Genomic DNA, 12,561 nt, shown 5'->3' with positions numbered 1-12,561 from the left:
TCGAAGAACAAGTTACTTTCTTACCTTGTTACGTTCTTTCGATGGGATGGTCCGACGACGTATTCCATATCGCTCCCGCCCTGCCTTCCCCGCGGCAGAATTTCTTTTGCGATTGCAGCTTACGTTCCGCAAGGCTTTGTGTCTGACTGGCAGTTGACTTGTGTCACACGTTCTGGGGGAAAAAACTGAGGCTACGGGTGTCGTGCGTCCTACTTATCACATCGGATGACGTCGGACGTCGGAGGAGGCCCTCGACGACGGCGCATCGACGTCATCGACGCAGGAAAAAGTTTCCGAAGCAGCACAGCTGTGGTGATTACATGTCATAGATATGGAATACGTCGTCGGACCATCCCATCGAAAGAACGTTACCAGGTAAGAAAGTAACTTGTTCTTTTATTGTATATGTTTTTTTTTTAAAAGAAACCTTTGCATTATTAAGCAAGAACAGCTGTGGACCCGTTTAAACAACATCATTTATTACACCAATAAATATATAAAATTAATAAAAACATAACAATGAATACAACATATACAAGAGTAATAAGAACAGATATATTTCTGAGGCTTTTGGAATCTGCTTGGATCACATCCTGTGCATATGCCGACATCTAGTGGAAGCTGCAGAGTATTACAGTTGTTTTCGAAACTCGAAAAGGGACGTCGACAGGGCGTGCCAGTAATACCATCCCTAGTGTGACGTCCACTTTAACCATGATCCCTCCCGCGTTGCGGTCCCTCAGATTGTTTTTTTTCCGCCATGCTAGACGAACGCGTATAGCGGAGTTCCTTTCGGCGATAAGCCATTGACTTTATACAATTACGATAGTTTTTCTTTCTATCCTTTCATTGACTGCCGTAACACAGCGCAGAGGAAGGAGAAAGAAAATTGCTCGTCGGAGACCATCGCGACGGACCGTACAGCCTTGGAAGTCCCCCCACCCCCGGGCCTCGGCCCAGACAGTAGGGAGAGAGTGGGGAGGCCCTTTTAGGAGGCCATTTTAAAATGCATAGTCTCCCCTTCCTACACTTTGTTTACCCAGCTGCCATTTCCATAACCCACAATTGTGGAAAATACACTATTTAAATGTTGGCGTAAGTGTAACCGCAAATTCCCCATGGTCGACAAACACTTAGTTTGCAATTTGTGTCTCCCGAGAGACCACGTGGAGACGTCTTGTCGAGCGTGTAAGCTCTTCAAGCCTAAGACGTTGAAGGACCGCTCTACCAAGCGTTGGGTACACTATGCCAGGCAACTGGAGGCCATGGAAATAGAGGGAGCTTTTAGCGATGGCAGTGATGCCACACTTTCGGACTGCGAGGGCATCGGAGCAGCTTCGGCTACGCAAGCACAGACCTCCGACCCCGTAGGACAGGCCGGCGGCCATGTTGTGGGGACTAAACCCGGCGGCGGCAGCGCTACAAAAGCATACACCACCAAGCACATAAACCCCAGTCGACATTCGGCAGATGACTCGAATATTCGACAATGTTCGACACCCCGTGAAAGGTCCACCAAGTGCCGGTCCTCTGGGCAATCTCGTTCAAGATCACCACATGACGGGGCTCAACGTTGAAAGACGGAAAGGGGTTTGCACAAAAAATGCCCTCTGAAGGCCAGTCGTCCACGGACGAAGCCTCGTCTCCCACACCCGAAGTTCGATGTTCATCATCTGATAAAACGGCAGGCCCCAAGAAGTCTGTTAAACACTCATCTGGGCACCAGGGTGGGGAAAAACATCATAAAAAGTCATCTAAGGACCCCTCATAGGGAGAAGAGTTCTACTAGGGACAAGTCTTCACAAAAGGGTATGTTGCCCAAGCCCATACAGAAATCTAAAGACTCTAGGCCAAAGGTTAGAACCCACTAATCCCACTAATGAGGATGGCTAATTTCTATGAAAAGAACCCAGATTACTTTGAAAGTTTTCACTCCACTCCTTCCACCTCAGCTCCTTCCGGTTCTCAAGCCTCTGCCTTACCCTCTCAACCTCCTACTAAGAGGTCTCGCCCTAATGTTCCCGTACAAAGCAGGGTTATAGACCTATATGACCCGGCGATGGATCCAGAAGACCAAGATGACCTTTCATTCGTCGAAACATCTGACCCTCATCTTAATGAGGAGGAGACAGATGAACTTTATTATGGGAATGATGAAGAGCCAGACGAAGACCAAGAGGCGAACATGTATTCCATAGATTCTCCTATTAATCAAGACCCTCCCAGTGGTAGATTCCCCTGTCGACAATCAACCCCTACCCCCCCTGCACCTTCAGACCCCTTATACATAAGAGGCCAGTTGAAACCAGACTTGTCGGTGGTCACCACCACAAGAAAGAGAGGAGACACCCCCCTTGCTGCTTCCGAGGCACCACCGGATAAGGAAAGCAAGAAAATATATGCAATGGGTAGAAAGGTCGCCTCTTCAGCGGCCTAGCAGACGAGAATAGCCAACAACGCTACCCTTTTGGCAAGTTAGAACTGCCATAAGTGGGAGGAGGTTTCTGCGTTACTTTCGTCTGCCCCGGAGCCACTTAAATCGCAACTAGCTCAAGTCGCAGCAGACGGAAGGGCCGTGTCTACTTGTCTGCTCAAGTCAAATTTCAATGCAGCTGACAATGCCGGGAGGGTCATTGCAGATAGGACTATTATAAAAAGACATGCATGGCTTTGCCAGTCAGGCTTTAGGCCAGAATCTCAAGCCACTCTCATTAATATGCCAGTGGAACCTAATGTGCTCTTCGTAAGGCTGTAGAAGATGCACTCAAGACAGCAAAGGATGAGTATGACACTCTAAAATGGTTAGGTCAACTCCCAAACAAACCGACTGGTCAAAGGGGTAATGGTAATTTTCGCCGTTTTCCGGGCCAAAACTCAGAGGATCCGGCTACAGTCAAGGCCATGGTTCCTTTGGCAACAAACAAGGACAAGCCTTCCAAGGCTATCCAGGAGGACAACTCAGAGTTGGTCGGGGTAGAGGCCCAGCTGGAGGTGGCACCCCACCTCAGAGTAAGTGGCATTCTGCTTCAGGTACCCTCCCATGCATCTCCAGCAGGAGGACGTATTTCCAATTTCACCCACGCATGGGAGGGTATCACCTCGGACAGACGGGTGCTGTCCACGGTATTAGGGGGCTACTGCATAGAACTTCTTCAACGTCCTCACGACCACCCCCCACGATAAAAGGTCCACTCTGGGGAACATCAGCGGATCCTACTAGAAGAAATAACAGCGCTTCTATTAAAGGACGCCATAGAAGTGGTCCCCCTCAACCAGGTAAACGGGGGTATTTATTCAACTTATTTCCTTATTCCAAAAAAACATCTAACAATGCGCCCTCTGTATTAGATTTGCGCCCTGCACACAAGTATGTCAAGCCACAAAAGTTCTGCATGACTACGCTACAAGAGGTAATCCCCCCTACTAAAAAGGAATATGAAAATAGGCATCTTTCATATTCCAATGTTCCCAGCGCACAGAAGATTCTTGCGTTTCAAGATAGGATAGAGAACAAGCACTACCAATTCAAGGTGCTCCCCTTTGGAATAGCCTCGGCTCCAATGGTATTCACAAAGGTGCTGGAGGTAGTGGCAGCGCACCTGCGCAGGGGAGCAATCCCAATGTACCCTTACTTGGACGACTGGCTCATAACGGGGGAATCGCCTCTGATTTGCAGACAAAACATCCAAACAACAATCAACCTCCTCTTTCAATTGGGCTTCTCAATCAACGAGAAAAAAATCAAGCCTAGTGACAAGCACTTCCAAACAGTTCATAGGAGCTATCCTAAAAACAGAGGAAGGATTGGTCTTTCCCTCAGAGGAAAGAGTAAAAAATGTGTTACTGCAAATACCACATTATCAGGCCGGCCGCCAGATAAGGGTGCGCAAAGCAATGCGTTTAATTGGCATGATGGCATCTTGCATATACCTGGTTCCTCACTCGTGCCTGCGCATGGATCCCATACAGGAGTGGTTGGCGAAACGGTGGTCTCAGGCAAGCGGTCAGTCGGACGTTCTTGTGGTCGTTTCGCCAACACTGGTACAAAATCTTGTTTGGTGGACGAGAGAAAATCTGACGAAGGGGAAACCCTTCTACGACCCACAGATACAGGCAGTGGTCACAACACAGCTCCAGCTCTGTGGTCTCAGACTGCAGCTCAGAACCACATCAATGTGCTGGAACTCCTGGCAGTATTGAAAGCCCTTCAGGCATTCGAACCCCATTTAACAAACCTGTCGCTGCAGATCCTAACGGACAGCACCACAGCAATGTTTTATATCAATGAACAGGGGGGTACACGCTATCCAAATCTATCTAGACTCGCTCAGAAAATTAGGAAATTGGCACTCAGACGGAAAATGTTCCTGTCATCACGACATGTTCCACAGGAACTCAACGCTATAGCAGACTCATTGAGCAGAGATCCCCTACTAGAGGAAGACGAGTGGCGTCTACAAGAAGAAGTCATAGAACACCTCTTCTCTCAGTGGGGTTTCCCAACTATTGACCTATTCGCCACAAGTGAAAATCGGCAATGCCCAGACTTTGCATCTAGGTTCCCCCAGCCAGACTCCAAGGGGAACGCCCTATGGATGAACTGGTCAGGGAAGTTTACGTACGCTCCCCCTTTCACCCCCTCACCCCTCCCTAACTCCTCTCATGAGGAAGGTGGTGAACAAGTTACATAAGGAACCGATGACGCTGATCCTTGTTGCTCCTATGTGGGCAAGACAACCGTGGTATCCACGTCTGCGCAGACTGGCGATGTGCGATCCCATCAAACTCCTGTGCCAGTACAACCTACTCACCCAGCATGGAGGACTAACAGTGCACCCACAGCCACACTCTATGAACTTGGCAGCATGGCTCCTGAAGTCATAGAGTTCGGACATCTCAGTCTACCACAGAGATGCATGGATATCTTAAAAGAATCAAGAAAACCAAACACTACGCACTGTTACTGTGATAAATGGAAACGATTTGTAATTTGGTGCCAGAATAAGAAAACCAACCCCATTGATTGTACTCCTTCTAACATTCGAACCTATATGCTCCACTTACTAGATGCAGGGTTAGTGTTCAACTCCCTAAAAGTCCACCTGGCGGCTTTGTAAGCCTACACCACTTCCCATAACAAGGTCTCATGGTGGAAGGTACCAGTCATCAAAGCTTTTGTGGAAGGGGTAGAGAGACTCCACCCTCCGATTTCTAACCCACAACCAGGTTGGGACCTTAATGTGGTACTCGCTAAGCTCATGGGACCCCCCCTTGGAGCCTGTGCACAAGTCTAGTCTCAAACATCTGACTTATAAAACTGCCTTCTTAGTAGCCATTACTTCCATAAGAAGGGTCTGTGAAATCTAAGCTCTGTCACTGCAAGATCCTTTCTTTACTTTACATAAGGACGAACTGGTTTTATGCACTCACCCTAGGTTCTCACCTACATTCATCTCCAAATTTCATGTAAACCAGTCTATTGAGCTACCGGCTTTCTTCCAGGAACCCAAAAGCTCTGCTGAGGTAAAACCCCACACACTAGATGTGAGGAGAGTGGTCCTCTACTACGTAGACAAGACCACACGCTAAGAAAGACAGATCAACTGTTTGTCTCCATAGCGCCAGGCAGAGAAGGAGATCGCATCTCTAAGAACGGCCATCTCTAGGTGGATAGTCCGATGTATCCAACTGTGTTATTCCCTATCTAATAAAATACTGCCTTTTATGCCAAGGGCCCACTCCACAAGAGGTACCAGAGCCACTCTGGCTTTCATTGCAAATGTCCCCCTAGACAGTATTTGCAAAGCAGCTACATGGAGCTCAATACATACTTTCACTCGGCACTACTGCTTTGACGCACATTCCAAGACAGATGCACAAGTGGAACAAGCGTTTTTAAGACATTTATTCGCTCTTGAACCTTCTCACAACCCACCTCCTTCTTCCACTGCTCGCTAATCTATGTACAGCATGTGATCTAAGCAGATTCCACAAGCCTCAGAAGGGATACATTACTCACCATAGGAATATATATATGTAAAAGTTAATCATATAACGACCAATTCTAAAGAATTCAAAAGGCCCACAAAGGCTATAACTACTGAATTCAAATGCCCATTCAATAAATAAATACATAAAGCTTCGCAATCAGTAAAATCTGTTCTATAAATGAAGCATCTAAAATGTACGGACGTTTATATCTTAAAACAGGGCAATGAATACCAACATGTTTCAAAGTTTCAGTAGTAGCATGATCTTTGCAAAACCTACAACTGACTTGTTCTTTGGGTAGCAACTTCCTTCTAACTAGGATCTCACTGGTAGACCAAAAGTTGTAACGAAATCTCAAAAAGGCCCCAACAATTAGTATAAGTCTATACTAACCAAAGGTTTGGTAGAATAGCAGAGCAGTCATGCTTATCTTATGAGGAGGATGTTAGCTGTAGGTTTATAGTAAAATATACATGTATTTGATATAAGCAAGGTAAGTAAATACTATTTTAGACTAACCAACACATAATAGAAACTAATAGCAACACTTTTTCAGGTGCCTGCTTAAATAGTAGTGGCTTGCGCCCACAATTGTTAGAGAAATCACAGTAATGACAGTTTGGCTTGCACCAACACTTGTTACAAAAACATTTAGTTATAAAGTCACTCAGACAAGTATCTGAGGGAAGGAAACAGGGTTATTCAACACTAATGCCAGCAATGCATACCTTAGTAAGACTTTTCAAGGATTCTAGCACTTAAGCAGTCCTTCCCTAACTAGGTTTAGAGTTCCCCAAAGTCAGTTGAGGAGGGAGGCAAAACTCATGTAACAGTAGAAAAGGCAAAAGGTTCCTCAGGATATTTTGTTACTTTTAAGGGAAACGCTGTAGTGGAATAAAGGTTAGTAGGGACCGTGTAATGGACTCCATATGGGCGCACACGCTGTTAAGCCTGGGCAAAGGATATGGGTGAACACCCAGACACCTAGTATCGCACTCCAGTCACACTGGAGCGACTATTCAGTTTGAGGCAAGTCCTACCTTTAGCCCCACAGTACCTTAGGTGATTTGAAGAAAATGCAGCTGGCTTCTTTCCGGTGCAGCAGTGACGGACCCAGTCTCCTGCTTCCTTGGTCTGGTGATGAAAGGTGGGATGTCACAGCAGCAAAGGACCCCTAGCACAGACTTCTTCGATCTCCAACGTTGGTGTGCGGTTTTGGTGCCTTTTTACCAGCTCCAACAGTGAACGGTTACCGCCTGGTGGATCCATTTCGATTCTGCAGTACTGCACTCTGGTTAGGGGGCTTTGAGTGGAATAGTCTCCCGGGAGGTGCAACTGGAGCTCAGACCAAAGTTCTGGGAGGATTTGTGCATTGGAAGACGATGCACTGCAATTGGGTCCCCTGGTATTCGCGGTTTGTAGCCCTGGAAGGTCATAGCATGCTGGGGATGGCTCAAACTGCAGTTAGTTTTGTGGCTAGTTGGTCCCATCAGCCAAAGGGAAGGAGTCATCCTCTTCAGAGCTCTTCTGTCAATAAGAAAACTGAGTCAGGACAGTAGTGGTCTCTCCACGGTTCTTGTAACGGTCTGCTGGCGTCTGTCTGTCTTCAGCTCCGGATCTTCTATTCCAGTGGTCGACTTGCCTTCTGTCTCAGGTACCTCAACTTTTATTAGGATTTCCAATTCACTCCTCCTGCAAACTCTCCCTGCAGTTTACAGAAAGGGGTGGGTGGCTGTCCGATCAGCTCAGCCAGCCGCCCAGTGGGAACTGGTTCCATTCAGGCACATCAGCAGATAAAGGATAGGGGAGTTTCTAACTCCTCCCCTACTTCCTGTTCTCAGACACACTGGAGCCTAGGCCGGGACACAAAGGGTTCTCGTCAAAGGCAAAACTCACACACAAACCTCCCCCTTCCAGAATGGTAGAAGGGCTAACAGAGGACAACGACACAAGAAATGGCGATAAAAGAAAGGAACCACCTCTTTAGACCATAGATGACCCTTCTGTGCATAACCAAGGCTGTGAATACAGTCTGTGGTAGAAAATAGCCCAAAAGTTGGTAGAACACGTCCACTGCCACCAGTCCCAACTTTAGGGTTGTCATAGGAGCAGAGAGATACTAGGTATCCCCTTAGCACTCCACATAAGGTGGTGTGCGCTAATCTCTCATAAGTTAAAGTTTTTTTTATTTGTATTGGTTTATATAAACCTTAAAAAAAATTAAAAGAAATGAAAAAAACAAAACATTACGACATTACAAAACACAAATCCAACAACGTCTGCAATTCTTGTTATTCGTCGCAAGGATCCACATCTTAAGAGTGTCCAACTTAATATTTTCAAAAATACATATATATTTTACTTAAACATGTTACCTCTCTAATTTACCAAGAGTCAAGCATGCCTGTAATTCACCAAGAAAATTTACCAAGGCGAACATTAGTTTCTGATCCAGCACGTTGAACATACAGTACACCATTCATCAGCACTTGAGCGTAGGATGTTTGCAAATTACAGTACCCAGACTCCGAGTATGCAAATTATGCAATTTTGTGCAGAATAAAGTTAGATGCTTCAGTGTCTCGGTGCTTTGCTCACAGAACCGACGGGTTAAGTCTTCAGTTTTTTTAGACCGAAATCCTGTACGCACTTTGGTTAAATATAGGTTCAATTTGAATTTCATGTATAAGGATCGCGATTTCCAATCTGGAAACTGTTGTAAATATGGTTGTAACTTGCCAAAGGACATTGCTTCAAAGGGCACTTCACTCATTGATTGGGATCTATCTCTTAGATCGCATGTTTGGCACCAATCTGATCTCCAAAGCTGTCTTTTGGCTAAATCAGGATTATCCAACAATGTAGATACCGAAATGTCGTGAGATCTTAAAACATCCGTACATTGATGTTTCCACAGATTCAACATCGTATTTTTACTGACTCTGAGTCTTTCAATATTTTATACTGTAACGACGGAACAGCACTGATGATCTTTCTAAATATGGATAATGGATTGCAACATATTGTAGCATGAATCAATGTTAGGCCAAGTTCATGTCTTATGCACACAGTTAACGTTCCTTTCGGTAATTGTAACACCTTGGTCCAGAATGTTCTCCAATGTATCCCATAGGTCATAAGAGCATCCAAAAGCATTTTCATTGCCACAGATCATTGCAGGTACCGCCATTTGAAGGTAAAAGGCGATAATTGGTTTCAATGAGAAGTTCCCATATTGTTTATTAAAGATTGCAGCTTGACAAGCTAGCATCCGACATTTAGACTTTGACTGTGCCCAAGGATCATCATTTAAGTTAGTGTTCAGCCACGTTCCTAAATATTTAGCACTGCAAGTCGTTGGCAACCTAGTTTTTTACAAGTGACAAGCGTGTTTACGTTGATTCTTATTTACAGTTGTCAGGTTTTGAAACACAAATATTTTGCACTTCTTTTTGTTGATTTGGAAACCGTTGTTTGACACATAAGTTTCAAGTGCATCGAGTTTCCATTGCAGGCCAATTGGGGAGGAGTATCAGGTCATCAGCATACAGGAGCCACCCCACATGAGCTCCATTTATCTTTGGTGAAAATGGCGAGGTACCGCTGAATGCCTCTCCTATATCAGATAGGAATAAATTGAAGATAATTGCTGCTAAAGGGCAGCCTTGCTTAACACCTTTAAAAGTTTGTATAGGGGCAGATAAGATTCCACTACTATCCAATCTGATAATAGATGTGTTAGTGTGGAGTTCTCTAATTACCTCTATTAGACTTGGAGGACATTGCCAATCAGACAGTAGTTTTTTCCACAAAATACCTCTGTCAATACTGTTGAAAGCGAGCCAAAATTCAATCGGGGCTAAATAAACTTTGTTTGTCCTTATGGCTTCCATCTTGAGTAAATTTAAGAGGAAAAGATTGAGGTGCCATCCAACACGCCTAACGAAGCCTGCTTGTCTTGGCTCTACATGCTTAGTGTCGACAGATCATTTCAACAATTTACGTTGTAACTGGGTAGCATAAATCTTGCCCACCACATCAAGAAGTGCAATAGGCCTATAATCTCTCGGATTGGCCCTATTCCCCTTCTTGAAAACAGGAACGATTATAGCGTTCTTCCATGATATAGGAGTAGTACGTTGTGCTATTATTCTGTCAAAGTGTTGTGCAAAATTCTGCCCATGCTTCGGGGTTTTTCTTGATAGTATAGTTGGTTAACCCGTCAGGTCCTGGAGGTCTTGACGCTTTCACGCTGTTTATTGTGTTCCGTATGTCGTTGTAATCGAACTCCAGCTCCCAAGTTAAAGTTTTAGGAAGGATACAAAGAATCTCTCTATCCTTAAGAACAGTAGTTCTTAGGGAAAATAAAAGAAAACGAAACAAAATGAAAGGAGAACCCAAAGGGTTCCCACCAACACTGCACACAGGGTGCTGTGTGTTGCAAAAGTGTAACACAGATGCCTTTTAAGAGATATAGAGGAAAGGAAGACTCCATAAAATAAGCTAAAACATAAAAAACAAAGTTCCCATGGTTAGAGCAAGTACAGCAAAATGTGCTGAGGGTATCACTAGAAGAGATGATTAAGCTTAACATTGATAAATCTCCCTACCACCGTCTGCATCCAGGATCATTAAGGGTATAGTTAAATGGGTTACTACGGTCTCCCAGTTTTAAAATGGGAAGAACGAAAGAAGTTTGCCAATAAGTGAACCTTTATATTTGCTCACATGAAGTTTTACTTCCAGCTACCATGCCATACTGTACACTTGTCAAATTACTTTGTGCGTGGAATTGCAGTATACATTTTCTGTGTTCAAATATTAGATGACCATGTGAATTGGCACTGGAAAGCACCTGGGTAAATTAGAGATTTCATGAAAACCCATCCTGTTTCCATTGGGCAAAAATGCCACCAAGTGATTAGTTCCCTATAAAAATATAGAAAAGCTACTGCTCGTATGCATCGTGCCATCTTGAATGTTACTTGCAACATGCTTTATTTCTATGTTCGATTCTTTTTTCTCCATACTCATTGGAATGCTGTCCATGGGAAGGGGGCACCAAATCAGTCACTAAGTCTAATCGGCAGTACAATATGTGACTAGGATCTGAAAGTGCACTAAGGGGTCTGGACCTAATCCTCATGGACCCTGTTTTGTTTGCATGTGGTGTTCAAAAAAGTAACCATACAAACCTGACAGGCACCTTCTGAATGGTCTTGGGGAATGTCTCAGCTTTTTTTATTTTCAGATTTTGTATATAAGCTCATCAGTGGAGAGTAAATCTGCTACTGTGTACCACATTTAACCTCTGTCGGAAAATATTTTTTGGGGGGTGGGGCTGTTTCAATTTAATACCAGTTCTTTAAATATGTATGCACTCTTTTCTCCATTTATCTATAGATGCTGACCTGTTTGGAAAAAAAAGGACTGGAGAATGAAGGTATCCTAAGAATATCTGGCTCTCAGACCAGGATAAAGGTACTTTAATTGTATACCTGCTCTGACTTCTCCTCGACTGTTAACCACCCAGTCACAGAATACATTCCCACCTGTTATGTGTGATACTGCAGACCTGGTAAAGCAGAGTATCCGCTAGAATAATGTTTCTCTCTGAGATTAAAGTTCTTTGTGCAAAAATATATGGAATTGTTTTGATCTTGTACCATGCCTTCTAATGATGCTAGAGCCTAGTCTCATCCCGTCAATTTTAATCTAAGACATGTTGCCCCTCCTCCACCTTTCACTTTTCTCTGTATTTGAGATTGGCACCCAGGAGAGGGTGCAAAGAGTTAATATTTATCATTGTGTGTTAGGAAGAATTTTCAGTTGAGTGCTAAATTCCTCCCACCTCAGAGACCCCCAGCTCTTTTAATGAACTTTGGGACTTTGTACTTTTAATTCTATGTTTTTTTGTGTTCTTAAGTATGGAGTCTGACAAACTCCATAGGCATCATCTTTACATTGTGTCACACAGCACCTTCAGCACAGTGGCACAGGGAAGTCTTTCAGAATTTTCCAAGGTTTAAATACCTTCTCTTGGATCAAGTACAGTTTCCAAGAGCAGTGAAGTGAAATTGACTTTGCTTACATTTGTAACTTTCTAGACCCAGCACACACTATCTTAAAATAGGGTGCTATCATCCCAAGGGGCTTGGTCTATGGTGTAAAGAATCTGCTTTAGCTCAGGCTGTCGATCTAACCCTGATATCCTTCCTCCTTCCTCCTTCCTCCTTCTGACCCCTCTAACACAATGTACTACATAAAGAAGCAGGGAGGAATGAGATGGAGGATTCCCCTGAGAGATGCTCAACAGTTTTGGTGCCGGGTCATTCCAAGGTGGATCAGCCTGAGTGTGGTCACCTTCCCTGAAAAAACAACAAAACTGACACCCTCAGTTGAATTGTTCCAGAAAAGCATGAAGGTGTTATCAACGACTAAGTATTACACAGCATCTTCAAAGAATGGGGGCCACTTAATATAGATCAGTTTACAACAGCGGCAAATGCAAAATAGCTATACTTTGCCTCCAGGTTTTATGAACCCAAGTCTCTTGGCAGTTCCCTTTTG

The 12,561-nt window shown here is 44.4% G+C and overlaps 1 protein-coding gene across 4 annotated transcripts in view; it reads left to right on the top strand.

Annotated features, from left to right (window-relative positions):
* Positions 1 to 12,561, top strand: part of ARHGAP40 (Rho GTPase activating protein 40) — a 645,040-nt gene that overhangs the window by 505,580 nt on the left and 126,899 nt on the right. For all 4 annotated transcript variants that reach the window (XM_069652367.1, XM_069652368.1, XM_069652366.1 and 1 more), the window contains one exon: positions 11,395 to 11,472. In XM_069652367.1, coding sequence (XP_069508468.1) covers positions 11,395 to 11,472 — 78 coding nt within the window. The remainder of the gene's footprint in view (positions 1 to 11,394; positions 11,473 to 12,561) is intronic.

The sequence above is a fragment of the Ambystoma mexicanum genome, chromosome 3p (assembly GCF_040938575.1).
Source record: "Ambystoma mexicanum isolate Mex_15411 chromosome 3p, UKY_AmexF1_1, whole genome shotgun sequence".
In the NCBI taxonomy this organism is placed as follows: domain Eukaryota; kingdom Metazoa; phylum Chordata; class Amphibia; order Caudata; family Ambystomatidae; genus Ambystoma; species Ambystoma mexicanum.
This window is presented reverse-complemented; position numbering and strand designations above follow the sequence as displayed.